Source organism: Patiria miniata, unplaced genomic scaffold, assembly GCF_015706575.1.
Source record: "Patiria miniata isolate m_02_andy unplaced genomic scaffold, ASM1570657v1 HiC_scaffold_6, whole genome shotgun sequence".
Taxonomy (NCBI): domain Eukaryota; kingdom Metazoa; phylum Echinodermata; class Asteroidea; order Valvatida; family Asterinidae; genus Patiria; species Patiria miniata.
This window is the reverse complement of record NW_024037073.1, coordinates 21,970,213-21,992,116: the sequence shown is the minus strand read 5'-3', so window position 1 is coordinate 21,992,116 and position 21,904 is coordinate 21,970,213. Positions and strand designations below refer to the sequence as shown.

General features: G+C 39.9%; 1 protein-coding gene across 1 annotated transcript; it reads left to right on the top strand.

The window, feature by feature from the left end:
• The first annotated feature begins 514 nt into the window (after positions 1 to 514).
• LOC119743498 (synaptic vesicular amine transporter-like) lies at positions 515 to 21,904 on the top strand. The gene is made up of 14 exons (XM_038219916.1): positions 515 to 1,418; positions 6,401 to 6,668; positions 9,678 to 9,736; positions 10,939 to 11,022; positions 11,619 to 11,714; positions 12,006 to 12,095; positions 15,943 to 16,047; positions 16,992 to 17,087; positions 17,422 to 17,500; positions 17,977 to 18,028; positions 18,305 to 18,368; positions 20,165 to 20,284; positions 20,820 to 20,865; positions 21,582 to 21,904. The coding sequence occupies exons 1-14, from the start codon at positions 1,313 to 1,315 to the stop codon at positions 21,739 to 21,741; spliced, it is 1,425 nt and encodes a 474-aa protein (XP_038075844.1). The 5' UTR covers positions 515 to 1,312; the 3' UTR covers positions 21,742 to 21,904.

The window sequence follows — 21,904 nt, the reverse complement described above, 5'->3', positions numbered from 1 at the left end:
CTAACCATCGCGAGAAAACGAAGATAATTTCTCTTTAATTGAAAATGACAGATAACTATTATAATAGGCGCAATGATTCCACAAGATGCTTGGTCCTATTACCTACTTACACGATACAGTAAGATATAAATTTGGCAGTTTCATTGTTGAACGTTTGCAAGTTGTGTCCATTACCTTTAAGCAGCCCCTGTGAAACTTGTCCCAGATGATGATATGTCAGTACAAGGGTGGATCGGGGGGGGGGGGGCGAGAGGGCCATGCCCCCCCCCCAAAAAAAAAAACCCACACAGCTCAATGTGTTTGTTTAAGTGACGTCGCAAAAAGCAGCCACTGCGTAGGCCTACATCACCATCTTTTGCTCGAAAAAATGGTTACAGTGGTGAGAAATTGCCTCAGATTGCACCACAGAGCATCTACAATCCAATTTGGGGTTTTTTCGGGGCCCTTAAGCGGGCCCCGCGAATGCCACGCCGTAAATTTGTGAACGCACGTTTTGAAGAAAAATTTCCCTTCTGGATCCACACTTGTTTCAGTAATGACAATGCTTATATTAACGGCTATTCGTCGACCTATGCGACACAACCTTCAAAACTGAAGTGGCTGAACATGGTGGGAATCGGTGCAGAAAAAGCTTATTGTAAAGAGGGTCTCACATTTTGTCAAACACCACTAGTTTACTTTTCCCTTCTCAACATCTTTGTGCAGATAGCAACCCAGACTAATTGCCTACACTTCTACGTACAGCAGCTGCAGATAGATTTTAAATACATCGGCAAACACACGGCGTAAAGCGATCTCGACCGAGAGGTAAATATGCACTGTTAAGCTAATATCACCTGGGGTTGTTCTGAATGCACTGTAATAATAATGACACCAGGAACCGGCGTATCTCACTACCCGAGCATTTCCCAACCGATGTTTTCATTTAATTAAAACTGTGAATTGATCCAGACGTTGCATCCTCATTAAAGTTCACGGTATAATGAATTAACTTCAAACAGGTTGCAGGGATTGATGAAATCGGCGAAATTATAGACCAGGGGAGGTGCCGGACGTCGGCGTGTGCATGTCAGTGGAAAATATTCTGTTCCAATCACCGTTGAGTTCGAGCCGGAAAAAAAGCAGTCTCAGTCAAACCCATCACTTGTTGCTCACAACACGGAGAGGTTGAAGGACGCTACGGAGTGCAGATTGTTCAGAGCACAGTTCTATTTGTTTGCAAAGTCGTCAAACGTGAACTAAGACACAGAAAAGACTAGCGAACAAGGAGTTTAGTGAACTTAGAGGAAGCACGAAAACAGGCTATTCTGATATGAGTGTCATAGCTGCACTCCGTAATGCACGCGAGTCCAGAGTAACTCTGGTAGTGGTAGTGACTGCTGCACTATTCCTCGACGAATTCTTACTAACTGTAGTCGGTAAGTTCACTTCTTCCTTTTATTTTCGTTTTACTTGATTTATATTTTGGACGACAAATAGCAGAAACAAGTATCAATCGGGCTGTCAAACATTAAACAAAGTAAGGACTGCCATGAGGCCATCCAAGGAATGGTTTCTTTCAAACCCCCAAAACATTGATTGAAAATTGCCAATTTTAAAATATCAATACCCATGTTCTTATTGTACTAAGTAGTATTAGTCGGCAAGGAAAGGAAGTTTAAACTAGAGGTTCGCGTTTGTTGAGTTACAAACGCAGAGTGGTCGGCATATTTTCTTGTGTTTACAATGACTTAATCATAATTGAACTGCACAATACCCCTCCCATTACCCGGCATTCATTACCTTGTGTTTTCCACAAAGAAAATCACACAACCTGCAGTTTAACTTGTTGCTTTACCTCGACAAGACGTGTAGGCCTATCAGGAAGCGCACCTCTGGTGCTGCATGGATGGCTACTCAAGCATACAACCAGTTGGGACTATTGGTAGACTTGCCGGAGCCTCTTACGTCGTTGGAGTTTATGCAACATATGCTAATCATATCATAAAATGGCTTTTATGGGTTTTTTTCTTTTGCATGGGCATAATAAAATTCTGCACTGACTTTACGACAGAAAAGTTTGTGGCTACACGCTGTGGAAATATTAATTTTCATCATTCAGATATGAGAGGAAAACTGGTGAGGCGTGATTTCAATCGGTTACGGAAAGAAATCTTGTTTTCCTTTTATTTGAGGCTAATTTCTATATTTTGAATTCACCTAACTTTGACCTTCCGGCAGCCCCGGAAGGAAAGGTCGAACGACTTTGACTTCCGGATGATGACGCCATCACACTGTTTTTGTGTCTGGCTTTCCTCACTAAACACTTTTATAATATATGTGTCTGTAGTAAATTGCTACCGCTTTTGAGATATATTCAGTTTTTATGGCACTTCCGGTAACACCGGAAGTAAAGGTCAAGCAGTTTTGTGTCTGGGACAAGAAATGTTCCTCACAGCATAGTCTACAACCTCACGAAAAAACGAACACGATACTCTATTTAGTTCAAAAGATATACGCAAACTATTTTGTCAAAATTTGCCCTTAAATCGCTTGTAATTTGATACCTGATGACGTCATGATGGCGTAACGAAATTATAACATTTTCGTAACAAGGTACAAGTTCACATAAGGTTTTGTGATCATACCGTGAACCGTTCGAAAGAAATGTTGCTTTGTTTTGATTTCAGGCTAGCGTCTTCATTTTGAATTCATTTAACTTTGACCTTCCGGTAGACCCGGAAGTAAAGGTCAAGCGAGTTCACGTACACGGCAAAAAATGTTAAGCGATTAATGGTCTATCTGATTACAGAATACAAACATCATTGAATGTTTAGTTCAAGAGTTATAAGTAAAAGTATTTGGTCACTTTTTTCAGATAAAATCACTTGTAATTTGACACCTGATGACTTAATCATGACGTCAGAGTAATATGCACCACTTCGGATGAGGGTCGATATATATTGAAAGTTACAAGTTCATACCATATACCTTTTAAGAGAAAACCCGCTGAGAAGTATTGTCCGGAAAAAAAAGAAAAAAAGAACTAGAGGTTCGCGTTTGTTGTTACAAACGCAGAGTGGTCGGGCAGGCAATTTGTTCATTAAACACTGCCGAATTGAGTATGAATATGTTTATGTAACAACAAAGGATCACGAAGTAAATCCTTTCCACTGCAGTACAATCAATTATTTTGTTTCAAAAAATGCATATTTAACGGTGTGATAAATTTTAGTAAACATTTTCTGTACTCATACAAGTTATTTCCGGCTTGGGGACGTCATATTTCAAAAACGGGAAGTGGATACCGATTTAGTTCGCAGTGGATCAATGTTCGTTGTGAAGTTAAATAACGTATGAAAATATGGAAAATATAACTGTATGTATTTATAACACCTAACTTCCGGTTTGATGACGTCACAGTATTTGGAAGCAAAACGTGAACATTGTAAGGGATATCGTTATATGGGCTACGAAGATATACGACATGAATCAAATGATAAAATTAAATCTAAAATATTATATTAATATTTTCAAATTCTCGTATAAGTAACTTCCGGTCCGATGACGTCAAGAATTTGGAACCTTGCCAAATAATCTGTGGCTAATCAAAGAATATCAAGGGGCGATTTGTAAATATTTGAACCGATCGTTTTCAAATTAAAAAAAAACACCTATTTTATGTGCCGCTAGAAGGGCGCCCTTTCGAATGATGACGTCATCACACTGTTGTTTTTTTTGTGTCTGACATTCTTCACTTAACACTTTCATAGTTTATATGTGTGTAGTAAAATGCTCCCGCTTTTGAGTTATATGCCGTTTTTATTGCACTTCCGGTAACACCGGAAGTGAAGGTCAAGCGGTTTTGTTTCCGGGAACAGGAAATGATTCTCACTGCATAGTCTACAACATCACGAAAAAACGAACACGATACTCTCTTTGGTTCAAAAGATATAGCACAAATTATTTTGTCAAAATTTGCCCTTAAATTGCTTGTCATTTGATAATTGAAGACGTCATGATGACGTAACAAAATTAATAACATTTTTGTACCATGGTATATGTTCACGGGAAGTGACTACTCATTTAGTTCGGAGTGGATTCATTGTGAAGTTAAATAACGTCACAGTATTTGGACGCAAAAGGTGAACATTGTATATCGTTATTTGGGCTTCGAAGATATACGACAGGGATCAAATGATAGAATTAAATTTAAAATATGATCGTTTTCAAATTCTCACAGAAGTAACTTCCGGTCTGATGACGTCACGAATTTGAAATCTTGCCAAGTTATCTGTGGTTAATCAACAAATATCAAGGGGCGATTTGGTAAAATTTGAACGGATGGTTTTCAAAATAAAGAAAACAAACACTATTTTATGTGCCACTAGGGGGCGTCCTTTTGGATGATGACGTCATCACACTGTTTTTGTGTCTAGCATTTCTCACTAAACACTTGCATAATATATTTGTCTGTAGTAAAATGCTTCCACATTTGAGTTATATTCGGTTTTTATTGCACTTCCGGCAACACTGGAAGTAAAGGTCAAGCGGTTTTGCGTCCGGGGACAAGAAATGTTTCTCACGGCATATTCTACTACCTCACGAAAAAAACGAACACGTTACTGTATTTAGTTCAAAAAATGTAACGCAAACTATTTTGTCAAAATTTGCCCTTAAATCGCTTGTAATGTTATATCTGATGACGTCATGATGACGTTACAAAATTTACAACATCTTCGAAACATGGTACAAGCTCACACAAGGTTTTGTGATCATACCGTAAACCGTTCGGAAGAAATTGTGCTTTGTTTTGATTTCAGGCTAGCGTCTTCATTTTGAATTCACCTAACTTTGACCTTCCGGTAGACCCGGAAGTAAAGGTCAAGCGAGTTCACGTACACGACAAAAAATGTTTAGCATTTAATGGTCTATCTGATTCCAGAATACCACTATCACTGATTATTGAGTTCAAGAGTTAAAGGTGAAAGTAATTGGTCACTTTTTCAGATAAAATCCCTTGTAATTTAGCACCTGATGACGTAATCATGACGTCAGAGTAATATGCACCATTTCGGATGAGGGTCGATAGATATTAAAAGTTTCAAGTTCATACCATATTCTGTTTAGAGGAAAACCCGCGGAGAAGTATTGTTCGGAAAAAAAAGGAAAGAAAGAAGATTTATGAGAACAAATCCAGACAGTGGTCGGGTTGTGCCCGACCACTCAAAGAAAGAAAGATTAATCGCAACAAATCCAAAGAGTGGTCGGGTTGTGCCCGACCACTCAATAAATCTATAGTCTCGCGATGGGATACATGAAGCTTCCGGGAGCCAATTTCCATGGAACTATTAAGCAGGCTGCTAGGTGGCTGCCTAAGATTGGCCCTTATTTTGTTCACAAAACGCTCAATGGATTACAGAGGGAGGTCAGTTTACTTGTCCTGCACTCTAAAACCTCCTGGGTCAGATTTGACCAGAAGTCTGGGTAACATTTGACCTGATAATTGTCCGGGTCAAAATGACACTTTCCTAGGTCAAAATTACCCGGAGATTTGACCCGAAATCTGAATCACATTTGACTTGATACATTTCCGGGTCAAAATGACACTTTCCTAGGTCAAAATGACCCGGGAGATTTTACCCGCAATCGGGGTCACATTTGACCTAATACATTTCCGGGTCAAAATTACACTTTCCTAGGTCAGAATGACGCGGGAGATTTGACCCGGAGTCTGGGTTACAGGTAAAAAAAAATAATAACCTTGGGTTGCACAAAACCACTTGTTCCGTTGCTCAAAACAGTAGTCGTGGGTATTATTTTCTGCAGTACACTGTAAAAAGTCCCGGCTCAGATTTGACCCGGGATCCAGGTTCTATGGGGCCTGACACTTTTCTAGGGTCAAAATGACACTTTTCAGGGTCAAAATGATATTTTTCCAAGTCAAAATTACTTTGAGATTGAGTCAAAGAAGTGTCATCTTGACCTGGAAAAATGTCAGGCCCCATAGAACATGGATTCCGGTTCAAATTGACCCAGGATTTTTTAGAGTGATATATAAAGGTTGCAAAACTATGAGGGATGCGGAGATTGTTCATTTTCTAATGCAACCTAAAAGGTTTTTAGACCTTTTCGACATTCGCAATGCATCTTGGGTACGTACAGCTACAAAAGCATGGAAGGACTTTGTTTTGTTTTCATAATTAAATTTCAAAGTTTGAGCATAGATCCTTCGTGATGAAGGATTACAAAGCAACGCCGGGGCGTCCGGTTCAAAGTTTACTGTACTTAATACAATGGCAGAAATTAGTTGAACAATTAGCCTATGCATGTAATTCTTAGGGACAAAAAAACAGCGAATTTGATGCATAATGGATTGGAGAGTGTGATGAAACTTACCATTCTTTTTACCGATCTGCAGTGCCAATACTACCCGTGATCTTCCTCGACGAGTGTCTCCGTTACAACAACCCCACCGTTGGGTACATACCACTGGGAAATGTCACCGGGGCTGGTCCGCTGATGGCTTACGGGGAGGAGCGAGCGACTGACAACGAGACCAATGCACTCGATGATCATGTCTACACGGAATGTGAGCGAACCGTCAACACGCAACTAGGCGTATTTCTGGGCAGCCAGTTCGCGGTCCGCGTTGTCATAAGTTTCTTCGGCAATTACATGTGCGAAAAGTGAGTTTATAAATCTCGTCCATGGAACCTAATGACAACTTTACTGAAAACTATACTGACATCTACCTATGTTTTAATACCAAATCACATTTTTTTCTCCAGCACAAAACTGAAATCTCTGAGTTTATACCTGTGGTTCTTTTTAGAACCATTCTCTTAGTTGAGAAATTATTCGCACATGGTGTTTCCGCAAACCTTTCATTATTTAGTATCTCCACCATGCAAAGCCTCAAATCTGAATCTCTCTGATCATTACCTAATGGGCGTATATACATTAACGTATTCGCAGTGTAAAGCGATATATCCACTTTGGGTTTTAAAAATAATAGCCGCACTAAAGTGAATAATCTCTCAGCATATTCGACCTTCAGAAAATGCAAAATAGTATATGAATTGTGCTGGTATATATGGGGATGTGTAAGGCAATAAGGGAATTATGTAAAGGGCCTGTCACATTATATGCGATCTCATAGGAGACCTTACAGCGACCAAAAAATATTTCATAAATTTAACAATCGCAGCAAGGACGCAAGAAAATGTCAACTTTCTGTCTCAAAGAAGCTCAAGCTACGCTCATACTGTGCTCTTCCCACGCTTACGATGCGCTCAACTCGCTGTCTATGCGCCCCTGTCAAGCTCAATTACTCGATCTAGTCGCTGCCGCTGCGCTGTCACTGTGCTCACACTACGCTCTGCTCGCTGTTGATACGTCCTAGTAGCTCACGTCGCGCTCTCTATTCAAAACGGTCAATACACAGTCCAGTTTCAAAATTATTCTACAAGTTCATCGCAGTCGAGTTACTTTCTCATGGAGACTACATCGACTGTCTTGCGCCTAGGCTGCCTCAATGCCACTTTAATGTCGCACGATTCACGCTCGAACAGCGCCCGAGTTGCGTCATTATGGCGCCCTGGCCAGAGTGCAGAGGTGTTGCGATTGTTTTGAGCATGTTCAAAGACCTTGGCGCTCATCGGAGACTATTAAGACCCTCTGGCGCCCATCTGGCGACCTATGTAGTTGTCGCTGCGATCTAGTCATTGTTTTTGCGCCCCAGCTATTTTTCAAGGACGCAGTGAGAGCGCATATAAGATCGCAGACAGTGTGACAGGGCCTTAAGTAAGTAACTTCGAGTCCAGTTCTCTTGTTTCAGTAATTTTTGGATGTCTCAAACTCCTACTCTGCGATACTTAGCTTAGCTCTAAATTGCAATATTTGATTTGCCTTCTGAGGATGCCTAACTGTGCGTTAGAAGCCCCATACACCTGTTAGTGTCAATACCAAAGTACATTGCATGTTCACGTTTGTCCCATGCCAACAGTCTGCAGAATCCCTAAAAAAAATGGTTAGACGGTTTGAACCTTACTCACATGTCGCCCGCGTTCTTGCAGTAGAATAGTAGATGCGCGCGTATTATTATTATTTTTTTTTAACTATGTAGACATTTCTTTCCAACCCATGGTTGGCACTTTTTATCAAGTACGGAAGGTTAACGTCGCAAAAATAAAGAATAGTTCTAAATGTTTCCAAACGTATCACATGGTTGTTGAGAATTCCAAATAGCCAACAAACACTACCACCGACATAATAAAAATGCATTCACATTCATTATGAGGCTGTTCATGGCTCAAATAGCCACTTTGGACCCAATTGCATCAAAAATACTCAAAATAGGAAGCCCCAAGTCCAGGCCAGAGGTGCAGTGCCATATGTCTTCAATTTCCCAATTCCATGGCTCTCAGAACTCTGCAATATAGAATAATTTGAGTGTATAAATTTTATTCATGAGCTCGGCGGACGGATTTTTGGCCTTTTTACTGGGGTCACTGTCTTTACTATGGAGGTCCTCGAAATGTGGGCACAAGTGTTGTAATTTTCGTGATGAACGACTGTTGGTTGGTTGACAGCCGCCAGCTGACTCTAATACATGATGACGAAGATGTTGGCATTGTATCGAATGTGGCCGATTTAGACATGGACATTTAATGTTGCATATTTTAGGCACAATTGAATAATTCACTGCATTATTCACATTATTATCTGTGGGTAGAATATTTTATCAACATGCAACAGCTGTCTTCTCTGGAAATCTGTCTGATGCGCCGATGATTAGTATACAAATATAACATGGTTTGAGAGTGGACAGTCGATATTCGCTCCCCGACGTCAACTTTCAATACCGAGGGGAGCTAATATCGACTGTCCACCCGAAATAAACCATGTTATATTTGTTTTACTATACCTCATACATACTCAGCGCCGATTTGTTTTGGGTTTTTTTCGTTTCAGTGTGCACCTCAAAAAAGTTTTTTTGAAAAACATGTCCAGTTCACCGCTAAAATCGTATTGCTCAAATTCACTGTTCAGTTTGTTTACAATACAGTGCAGCTGTGTACAACAATACAGTAGTGTGTACAACATTCTTTTATACAGACATTAAATGTTGCATATTTTAGGCACAATTGAATAATTCACTGCATTATTCACATTATTATCTGTGGGTAGAATATTTTATCAACATGCATTAGCTGTCTTCTCTGGAAATCTGTCTGCGCCGGTGATTAGAAGAAAATACCGGCATTAAGCAAATTAGGTTTGCAAAATAATTAGATATCGACGTGCGTATGTATATGTTTTCAAAGCTGCAAGCCCTGCCTCCACCTCAAACCACAAAGACTGAGTTTGTATCAACGTAAATGGAACAACAGCTGTTTTGAAACATGTGACTCGTAACTTTGCTTATTCTCGCTGATGTAACAGCTGTTCGTTATAAAAAAAAGATAATTAGGTCGGTGTTTAACCTGCTTTACGTGTTCCACTTGTTTCATATTCCTCGTGTTATACATGTACTTGGTATAAAGCAACATCGATTTCAGCTTGCAAAAAAGTATTAATATCGATACAAACACATTGATTTTCACCACTTGGTTACAAACTCAATTCTTGAGGTTAAAAATACAAACTATACAAACTTCTCAAGAGCAATTTAATTAATAATGTTTTCCCTGCAGATTTGGCTACCACTTGCCAATGCTTGTGGGCTGCAGCCTGTTGATCATCACGACTGTAGGTATGTCAGTTATAAATAACTTCAGTTGGTTGTGTCAGCGTATGAAACATGCGGATTTCAATTAAATCTGGACTCTATTTTTAGATCTACCGTACAATGCAATGAAATACGATGTTATGAACAGAATCAAAAGATGAGTATTTAACCAACCACTATCATTTCCCCGGAAATGTTGATTCTCATTTTTGCCGGCCCTGGTGTGCAAGATTTGATGAGGACGTAGCCCTGAGATTAAATCACCACAATCACAAGCTCAAATCACAAGTCAATCACACTTCGGATTAGAAAGGTCACAAGGGCCAGTGCCTTTGTGACAGTTCGTTTCAAAGGCTCGTCGTGAAAGGAATGATTTACATTCATTAACTTGTGATGACGTGCAATTAACCTAAAGATACAGGGTGAGAAAAAAAACAGAATATCTATTTCATATTTTCAAAACATCCATTTCCAAAACATCTATTTCATATTTTAAAAAATATGCAGCACCAAAGATACTAATGACTGGAAAGCTAATTTCATAAACTACTTTTGGATAGAAAAAAAACAACTGAAATTGCTCAATCCGTTCAAGGTTGATCACCATTTAAACGCAATGACCCTAAAACCTCTTTCGTCCAAAAATGCGATTTCAAGAATCGTCGTCACAATTGACTTCAAACGTCACCAGCGATAAAACCTCAGTTTAAAAGTTAAAATTGAACAAAGTCCTTTTGAAGGCCCTTCTTTTTTTATAAAGTTGATTTTATAAATCATATTGTTTGACTAAGCACGATTGTTAATAAAAAAAATATTGTGTACTACAGTGGTAGACAGTTGTCGAAAAAAGTATTCTGTGTCATTTTCTTTGTTGCTCCAAACAGTCAGAACACACAATAAATTGTTGGACGAATTGATTTGAACGAAACAGGTTTTAGGGTCATTGCGTTTCAGTTGTGATATTATTTGAACGGATTGAGCAATTTCAGTAATGTTTTCATCTTAAAGTAGTTTATGACATTAGCTTTCCAGTCATTATTATTTTCAGTGCTATATATTTTTTAAATATGAAATATATTGTTATTGACTGATGAGTGACTCGCGCTTAACTTGTGACTACCTGATAACAACTCTGCAAGTTTTCCCTCTCGTATTTAGTCTTGATCCTTCATATTGAAGTATTCAACAACTAAAGTCTGTTTTTCCCCTCTAATATCCACCGACAGTATATGCAATAGCTGAATCATACGCGGTATATATGGTTGGTCGAATGATACACGGACTGGCAGCGATTCCGAATGACGTAGGAGGTAAGTCGGTGAAACTTTGGGACTTCATTTTGTGGAAGAAGCAGTGTTGTAGTAATCGGTACTCGTACTCGAGTACTACTCGAGTACCTTTTTAGAGTACTCGTACTCGTACTCGAATGTCAAAGTACTCGTTTTCGAAATGACGGTACTCGCACTCGGGCAGCAAAGTACTCGTACTCGGCATGTCGACATTGTACTCAATCATCGAAGTACTTAAATTTAAGTGCGTCACAGAAAGTGTCTTTTTTTTAATCCACGAAAAAATTCAAATCCAGTCCAAATTATTGAAGTGAAGAAATTATTGTTTCCTATCCTCTTACCATACCATCGTTAATGTTACTAGTTTAAGAAGCAAGAGATCCCTTGGCAGGATACGATATGAAAGTTTGAATGGTGAAAAGAACAATTAGAGTAAGTTTACGGTTGCACTGCGTACAAATCCCATTTATGAGTTTGTCAGGTTCTGAAAAGAACCGGGGAAACTCCTGGCAGGATGTTATTGTATCAAGCAGAACCCAATTGATTTTGTTAACAATAAGCTGAAATCGAGTTTTGATCGGGAAAGCTTATCGGGTAGTTTTTTGTATTTTTTACAGGCCTCGGCTTACTGGCGTATCGATTCCGTGACAATGATGAGAGACGAGGGTTTGTACTAGGAATCGCTCTTAGTGGCTTTGCTTTCGGCACAATGGGTAAGGCAATGTCCATTCGCTCTTATTAATTGTTTAAAGTATAAAAGTAGAAGACACACAGAGTATTATCAGTTTACGTTTCACGTTCTACCGCCTGCATTAAACGATCACCATAACACCACAATGCATTCTTACCCAATCGTAATTAACGAATCACACATCTTTGCTAAAAAAATTTAAAAAAACCTAGGAGGTTCTGGGTTTTTTTAATTAGCACCTATTGATATCAAATGTCGATTTAATTGAAAATTATTTTAATAAGTTGATAAATATATTTTTTGGTTCCCTCAGTTTCACCACCATTTGGCGGAGTCGTTTTCTTCTATCTCGGGAGGGCCGCACCTTTCATCTTCATCGCTGGTTTTCTAGTACTTTTGGCGCGTAAGTCAAGAAGTATCACTTTGGCTTCTTTTCCGTGCAGGTTTTGAGGGGAAAAATTATGACATTGATGCTACGTTTTGTTTCACTGCAGTATTTCTGACATATGAAAGTGTACTGTGTGTGCTCTTTAACAAATTTCAATGTTGACATATCTGTTGTCTATTTTTGGCGTCTGCAAAATGTGCAAAAGGCCTTTGTTTTTGGCTCTACTTCTTAAAGTCAAACAGATTCGCTTTCTGTCCCTATACGTTATCGATTCTGATAGGCGAGTGAGGAGCAGTGTGCGAGAACTGAATTATTGTCCTGCCATAATCAAAACGTAATTTCTAAAAAGAATATTCCACTATTTCCCTTCAATGTTTCATACAAAAAGGAAAAAAATTGTACATTTACATAGAAAAATATCAATGTTTAATCAATATCTACTTGTGGGGCTAAAACTGGATAAAAACACATACAGTAAATCTTTAACTGAAAGTCAAATTGTGAATTGGTAATTAAGGTTTCGAAAGTATAGGTGAAACTTGAACAAAATTCTTAACAATGATCTCTGAATTGTTTTAGCCAGAATAAATATTTTGAAAGAATAATAGTTTGCAGTTACCTGGGAAGTTACCAAGTAAATAATTGGGAAAAAACGTTCAGTCTTTCTGAACGTAAACTGGTCCAAACCCTGTGAATTTAAAATGCCAGGCACATCATTTAATTCAATCTTTAAAGGTGTTTGTTTTTTTATAATGCGGTTAGTAAACGAACAAAAACATGCAAACTCAGTTTTGCTTCCTAGTCTGGACATTGCCATCTTGATCTTAGCAATGTCATCGAATCTAGCCCGTCCTGGTCTAGGTACAGAGTTGAGTTGTGACCAAATAATTCGTACCATAAGTTAATGGGTGAGTTGTCAGTGTTAAGTCGTAAGAGACGCAGTTGATTAATTTCCCATTGGCCCATTGATTAACCGATAGAGTTGTGTGTGCACGTCGACATGGGTGAACGTTTGCGTGTGTTTATGCTGTAAATCGAGGACACACACGTGCAACATTATCCACGAATCGAGGACAGGAATCGAATCGAGGACTCCTCGGTTGGAAAACGTGTACAAAACCAACGAGAGCTGTTGGAAAAAGTTCGAGTATACAAAGGGAAAGGGAAGAGGAACAATAGAAAATCCTCGATTTACGTGCACCATAAACAAACGTGTGTGTCTGCTGATGTCTTAGCGAAATAATACGCAGGGATTGGAGGTTGCACGAATTGAGGTTGCCCTCCCCAAATGTTTTTGAGAAAGTTAGGGTTGAATGCGGCATTTAACCTGTGCTCCCGGCTCCCAATCTAAATCCAGACCAACAGCACTGTCGTATTTTCTTGTCAGTCCATTTCTTGGCCGTGCGCCTGAACGGCTTGTTGAACAGACAGTAGATGAACACGTTCAGGAAACTGTTGGTCGCGGCCAGCCAGAACACGATCAGTTCAAGCAGCTCCGGCAGCGACACCGCCGAGAGAGCAGCATAGGCCCCCGATACGGTGTAAGGCGTCCAGCAGAACGTGAAGGCCGCGGTGACTGCGATGAAGGTGCGCAAGGCCTTTCTATCAGGACCCCTGGCAAAGGGCAGGCCCCGGGCAGGCCTGACAGGCTGGATGCGGCGTGCGTGTTGTCGACTTATCCCGATCAACCTGTAGTATATCAGTGTTATTGTGACCAGGGGTGTCAGGACCCACAAGCAGAGCATCGCCATTCTCAGAAACACATCGGTGAAGTCAAAGTTACAGAAAAGGGCGGCAGTGTTTGGTAGGATCGTGGGCCTTTCGTGCAAGCAAACGAAGAGGGCAGTTGCCAAGAAGCAAGAGAGAGACCCAATGATGATCACAGCAACGACTCTTCGTCTCTGGAGTAATATGGCGAATCGCAGAGGCATGGTGACAGCGAGGTAGCGCTCCACGTTTAAGAATGTGATGAAGAAAATGGACATGGTGACTGTGAACACGCTGAGTATGGCGTGGGCCGTGCAGAACCCGAGGCCGAACGGCCAGAAATTCAGGGCCGACGCCACGGCGTGTGGGACGCCTAAAATCCCGATCAGAAGGTCGCAGATGGCTAAGGATGTCATAAGAATTTTAGTGTTCTCGGCCAACTCGTTGACTCGACGGGTGACGATTATGGAGATGGAGTTACCCACGATTGTAGGCACGCAGACCATGATGATTCCACACGTCCGAGCAACTTGAAACGGGACTGACCGCTTCCAATCATCTGTTCCATCCGCAGTTGAAAAGTTGTTCATCTTTCCAGTCGCAGTACGCGCTAGTGGTACGAAGCGTATCGCGTACCGCGACAGAACTGAAAAAGACACATCCTAGCATTGAACACACTCACTGAGGGGTTAAAGGCACGTTGAATGGCAAGCCAACAATACTTATTGCTCGCAGCTTCAGGAGTACAACACAGTGGCATCCTTTGTCTTCCTTACTTGTCACCACATCCCTCGTCTACGCACTCATAAAGCAGGAAGTTCAGTGGATTTTATCTGATGTTCATCAAAATCTAATTAAAACAGATAAGAAATGTTGTTACTGCTTTTCGACCAACTGCGAGTAGCTTCCTAATCTGGGATGGAATTCATCTTCGTTATACTAAATTGTTTTAAGACTGAAAAAGAAGAAATACCTCGGTGGTGGCTCTCCTCGTTAATGTGTGATTACTGTCATTGTTGATGACTTCCCCATCTCGGTTTTGGATCCGTTGAAAATTACACTGATACGGCACGAACAGCCAACAGAAATTGGACCTCATGTCTAATATTTGCCTCCTTCGTCAGTGGTTGCAGTAAGTTTTAGTTGAGTACTGTTTCGCAGGACGTTTTTCAACCTTTGGACCATGAGTGGCGATAATACTCTTCAGGGGAAAATTTTGGGATCTAATGATAGATGACATATTTGACTGTGCCATCAAACAATTTGGATCCCTGACATGTTCTTTAAGGAGAAAAAAAGGTTACTTACAAAAATAAGGATATCAAAGGACAAGACAAGGTAAAAACAAAATCTTGGGACACTGTGCGATGGACGGTAAAATGAAGTAATAAACGCTGAAGGTGGTCTGGGCTATGAATTAATTTCGTACTCAAACATAATTATTCTGTGTACAAAGAATGAAATCGAACTATAACATCAATATAAAAATATATAAACATAGTTTGAGAAAATTTGTGAACATAATTTCCGTCTTTATCCATATCCTAACTGTTTGTGGCTAATGGTCACAGATTTTATGTTGGGATGTGCATATAGGCCTACCTAATTTTTCCGCCGTTAAACAAACATTTTGCATGCATATTAATTTTTAGAAAAAAACCTAATTTTTCCCGAGGCAGGTGACGCCGTAAGATTACTGATGTCGGACAAACACTTGATTTGTATGTTCACCCAGTCCACAATTTCATCAAATTTTTATTACTTATTAAGCCGGGTTTTAATAGGAAAAAAAATGAAAACAAACAGTGAAGCCGATTAAGCACACACTGCACCTGCATTGATTGAGTGCAGAGCGTGCGGCAAGATGTAGATATTATGATCGAGTGCAAACAAAGCGAAAAACTGACGGAAGAAAAGTGCATTTTCTTCTAGAATTAGATTTGCTTCGGTAAGATGGTAAAGTGGGTGCTTGAGGGAGAGGGTATATTTTTATGCACTTCAAAGAATATTACCTCGTAGAGGGAAAAGAGCCATAGCCGATTCCCTTCTAAATCCCCATTTACATAATTTGTTTCCATTATCAAATTCCTTACTCGTTTTACACTAAAGTATAAAAACCATTTCGTTAATATTTTAAACATTTCACATGCTTCAGTTGCAGAGATTGCCATTTATGACCATGGCACGGCGACCCAGGAAAAGGCGGATGTTATGGCCACGGCAAAGCTCTTGCTGGACCCATTGATTCTTGTCACAATCGGTTGGTGAAGTACCTTTTGAAATTAGTGTGCTACTTCAGGCGCGGTTCTAGAACCAATATTTTGGGGGGCTAGCACGTTGGATCCAGAATTTTTTCAGAGAGGCGTGCTGAAATGTTGACCGGTTATTTTTTCCAGACACATAGGCCTCCAAAAATCAATAGGGGGGGGGGGGGGGGGGGGGGCTCATGCCATATTTTAAATGGGGAGCGCCAATAAAATCCTAAAATCATTCACACTATATTAACTAATGCACCCTTGTCACGGCTATTTCTTCTTTAGGGTGAGACCGTTCGCATGTACATCACAATCCTTCTTTATGTTAATGCAATTATTTTTTTTACGGAATTTATTTTTGGGGGGGGGGGGCTAGACAAAATTTTGGGGGGGCTACAGCCCCCCCTAGCCCCCCGTAGAACCGCGCAGCTACTTTATCACTATTTCTGATATTCCTTTGCATTTATCGGTTTTGACTTATGGTACCATAATAGGAAGGCGATGTTGGCTTTGGTAAATACAAACGATGAATATAAATTTGTGTGGCGGTAATATTCAAAGGAAAAAGAGACAGAAAGTTATAAATAAATCTACGATTGAAAACAAAATATGCGGTGACATGCATTCTCGTTCAGAACAATACAGTTTCTGAAACTGTGCAGAGGTTAACTTAGATTGTTTTTGTATGAAACATTTTTTTTGGGGGGGGGATAATTCGAGCCTGTTCGGAGCCAAATCGTCTCGTTCATGATTTTTCTCGACTGATTTTTGCTTAGTACATACATTTGCTGAACCATATCTTCGACCCAGCAGCTCCATAAAGTACCGCTCTGTGCGGTAAAAAAATCTCTCTTTTTTTCTGATGTAGAGGCTAAATTTCCCTTATAGTTTCACACCTTGTGTTTTTACAATGATGTAATTTTTTTCGTTTACCTTTTTTTCAACGCAGTTGTTACAGTGACCGCAAGTTTGGGCTTCGGGTTGTTAGAATCCTCTTTACCTATTTGGATGCTTGGCACTATGGATGCTGAAGAGTGGCAGCTAGGTTCGTTGATTACATATTATATTTGGTAAACATAAAAATACCGTAATAGCACAGCTTGGCGACAGGTGCCCAAGGTGTCATCTCCTTCCCTCGCCTACTCCAACGGCTTTTTTTTTTACTTTTCCAAGCTGTTGGTCCCACCCCACGGTTAAGAAATTGCCTCTACTACTCCTTGGACATGACTTTGTCTTCTTCTTTTTTTACTGGCGAGGCTGTTAAAAATGCAGGCCAATCCAGTTCGTAGTAGTTTAGTCCAGTCCAGTCTAGTCTTGCCAATTGATGGTCTAGTCTTGTCAATTTAATTAAATACAATTTCATTGTCAACTTTAAACAGGTGTTGTGTTCCTCCCTATGAGTTTGACGGTGATTGTCGGCAATGTAGTTCTGGGCTATTTTGCTTACAAAATTGGAAGGTTAGTAAAATTCTTTTTAGTAAAACGATTAAAATGATAAGGCCTGTCACTGAAATCGGTGTAAAGTGTAAACATTTTTTTAAAAGGTTGCATGGGGTTACGCGGGGGACGGTTTAACTGAATTTAATTTCTAAATGTGTGGACCGGGTTAGCGATTATTCGGTGTGGTTGAATTTAGTTAAGGTGGATTTAGTTGAGTCGGTTTGATTGGGTTTGGGTTACATGAGTTGGGTTGGGTAAGGCTGGGCTGGGCTGGGTTCGGCTGGGTTGAATTGAGTTCGGTTGGCTTTATAGGTAAAATGTGACAGGCTTTTGCGTTTGGTTGATTTGGACAAAAATGGGTTGAATTGGGTTGCTTTGGGTTGAGTTGGGTTGGATTGACTTCGAGTGGGCTATGTACGGTGTGACACGCCGTAACTAACCCAGCTAGCTGCTAACTTTCTTTTTAACTTACCCCTCATTGCCTCTCTTGTTAGGTGGCTATGTGTTGCTATCGCCTTGATTGTAGACGGTATTTCCGTTGCCATGGTAAGAAAAAAAATTCTTATTGCGAATGTTGTCCATCGTATGTAATAATTTCCCGTCTTAATATATTCCATTAAATTAATTCAGCAAACTGTGTATTATCTTGGCAAAAAAGATTCTGTCAAACAGATAAAATTCCTTTTAAAAGTTGAGGACATCAGAGTTAGATTAGAGCATTCAGTGGATAGGTTATTTATAACCAGCTTGTTCGCGCCACTTTCTGTCAAAATTTTTGCCGATAACATTGCACCACCTTTTTTACATCAATGTATGATTTAGATCCCATTTGCCGGCAGTTTCCTAGTTCTAAGTGTGCCGATGGCCACGTTTGGATTGTTCTTTGGTGAGTATTAATTATCGTAGAAGTAGGTTGTCTACAACTTCGTCCCCAGGGTGTCGAGCAGTGCGCGCCCACCACTACCTGCTCTCTCACCCTGGTATTTGATCATTTGCATGTGCAAGATTTTTGAACACGTATGCAAATGAGGAATAGTCTGGTGCCTCCCTGTGCGTTACATTTCCGTTTGTTTTTTGCATGCGGTGTCTGGGGTAAAAACAGAATCAATTCGTCGCAGCGCGAGCATGGCGTGAGTTACGATAACAGGCTTTTATTTTAATTAAACTGTTACGATCTTAACGAGACAACAGTCAGTATCACATTTCATATTAATATTAACAAATTGGAAAGGAGATTAATATTTTCGAGAAGGCGTGGACGAACGATCGCAAAAACACGTACTGCACGTTGTGAATAACAACACCAAGTACACGATATAAACCATTTCTAGCCAATTGAGGTATCGAATCAGGATACAGGAAGAAAGTTTCCTATCCAGGGCTTACAATTGGAAACGAGGTTGGAAATAAAGTAAGCACTGGGGACGAGGCTGGGTTGTCTAGAGGGTTGGTGGTCGACCAAAAACAATAAATTGACTGCATTTATTCTCTAATTGCCTTAGAATCCAGGCTAAAGCATCGTAGATTTCAAATATTTCATGCGACCCGGACCCCCTAGCAGGGCGTCCCCTCAGCACGCCTCAGACTCAACCCCTCCCCCTTCCATCCCCCCCCCCCCTCCGCCCCACTGGAGACGCTACTGTCAAAACGTGATTCACAGTTTTATTTTCCTCATTCAAACAATTGTTGTGATTGGCCGTGGATAAGTAACGAGTTGATTTGCCAACAACACATGGCTACATACATGTTTCTGTCTATGTTTACATGTATGCATGCATACAAACATGATGATTAAGCGCAGTTTAATCAGGTTTATGGACGCGCGGACACCTCGAGATTTTTTTGAGAAGATCCCTTATGTGGTTGTTTACGATTACGTCACACGCTGAACGCGTGAATAACTGGCGGTAATTGGTGGAAAGTTCTTCCGTGTACATGTAAATAGCACGCAATAGTTTGGCGTCGCGTCATTCTCGATTCCACCTCTGACCGGAGAAAAGGCAAATGTTTTGCCCATGAAACTTAACCCACCACCACCCCATCAGCCACCTTTGTTTTTCCCCCATTTCTTTGCTCTTTTGGGTTCAGAAGCTCCGCTTTCTTGCACTTGTTTTGCGTGTTTTCCCCACACAAACAATGGTTCTATCTGTCTATTACCGCAATTATCTCAGCTTATTCCTCGAAATGTCATATGATTCTATCAAACAGTTTTATATTGTGTTCTGCATTGTTAACAAGGTTATATTTAAATATGTAATATTAATATTGTGATTTTTCTGGTACTTCAAAGGAAGTTTTTTAATTGTTGGTAAAGTAAAAGGAAATTATATGTATGTATCTACTTACATCCCAAACGTTTTGAATCTGAGTGGGAAGTAGTATTACTGGTTAATGTTTTATGGCAACTATACTTTACTTTGAAAAATGTAATATTGCCATGGAAAAATCTAAAGATTTCAAGGAACATTTTCTTGCAGTGTATTTATTAATTTACATAAAACTGCAAATACTAAATTAAATATAAAATATAAATAATATACAATGTGTAAAATGTTAAATAAAATATTAAGGACTCCTGAACCCAAATGGAGATTGGTTGTTTCAGTTAGATGTGTATTCATTTTGAGTTCGAGTAACGCAAGTCCATGAATATTATTTAATTTATTTACAACTTCTGTGCAGGTTTGATAGACAGTACGGCGTGCTCCATTTTTAATGTATTGGTTGAAAAGCGCCACCGTGCGGCGTATGGGGGTGCAGCGACACTGTCGATAGTCAGCTTCAGCATCGGCTTCGTAATAGGTAAACAAAACCAAAAAAAACCAGTAAGGACAGATGTTGACAGATGGTGACATAGGACAAAGGATTCTAATCAAATAAATAGAGAGACGGTGTCTCTCCGGACATTCACGACAGATATTACAGGCGAGATTACGCGCGAGGACGACAGCGGTATTACGGACGAGGGCATTTTGGAACTTTTATTACGTAGTGATATAACACTTTGTGACATCATGATCGGTAAGGACAGTATTAACTCTGATGACAGATGGAGACCGTTAATGACACATGATGGATGGGATTATTCTGTTGACGGATGAACACGGTTAACATGTTCATGTATCTGGATGACATTAACTTGACAGATGACGACGGTTAAAGGACAATGGCCGTTGCGTAAATTGCCATTATTGGACATTATTGACATCCGACTGACTGGGACACTATGGGGACGGACTAAAATTCGCTGCTGACAGATGGTGGTTAATGGTATAGATTTTGACATTGAACCCTGTAAATGTATTCTCATCCTTTACTTTTTGGTTTAATTTTGCAGGTCCGTCACTTAGTGCTTTCCTTGTAAATATAATAGGATTTCCTTGGTAAGTCCAGACCTCGAGACCCTCCTTTTTTAGATGCTATTTTCGTGATTTTATTTTTAAGAGGTGGGGTACAGGAATACTTATTTTCAAAGTAATACAATATTCTTACCAAGCTTGCCAATTTCAAAGAAGTCTGGTCTCATTAAAAAATAATGATTTTGTTTTTTCTCGTCGATGCTTCTTGGTAGAAAGGTATATAATTAGATTTGTATTTTTAAAGAATTCTGCTGTTTTTTTATGACTGGCATTTCAACACAAAACAAGCTGCCATAAATAAATTCTTAAATGAATGGGTTAAAAAAATCTGCCGTTGTGAGATTGATCAAAATAGTTCACATCGCCTCAAACTTTTAACCAAGAAAGGGCACTTGTTGGACTTGTGAAGCCGATTGCCAACTCCAACTCTACAATCCCTGAATTCATTTTAAAGTTTATAACTTTATCCAAAACTGTGTAAAATCTGAATAGAAATATGAGCTGAAGACAAAGCAATTTAGGTCCTTGAGAAAAAGTTCAAGTTGCCATATTGTTTCTATTCAAAACCTAAAGTCGTTTCTCGTTTACTCAAAATAAAAATCTTAAGAATTCAGTCTTATTTTTCTTGACGTGCTCACATGAAACAAACGCCTCTACAACTATTGTTTTTCTTTCCTTTGGTTAATTTCCCTTTTTGTGGATTCAAAAATAACACATTCAGCCTGTATTTTTTCAAACAGGATGCTACGAGGCCTCGGCATAGTGGCCGTGCTACTCTCGCCCCTGTGCCTGTTTCTGCGGAACACCGATAGGGCGCCCTCCTCTGAGACCAACGAAGACGAAAGGATGTTGATTCTCCAGTCGCACAAGCCGGAAACTGTGGCGTGCAGACAAACCTGACCGTTGGTTCAGAATACAAAAACAATTGGTATTGAGCCTTGTAAGCTGTAATATGACACGCACTGGCGAATTGGTACTCGTTCAGAAATTCGTGCTTTAGAACAAAATGGCCGAGGCATTGGGAGGTTGCTAATCCATAATGAGGCGCTAATGTAACCTTTGG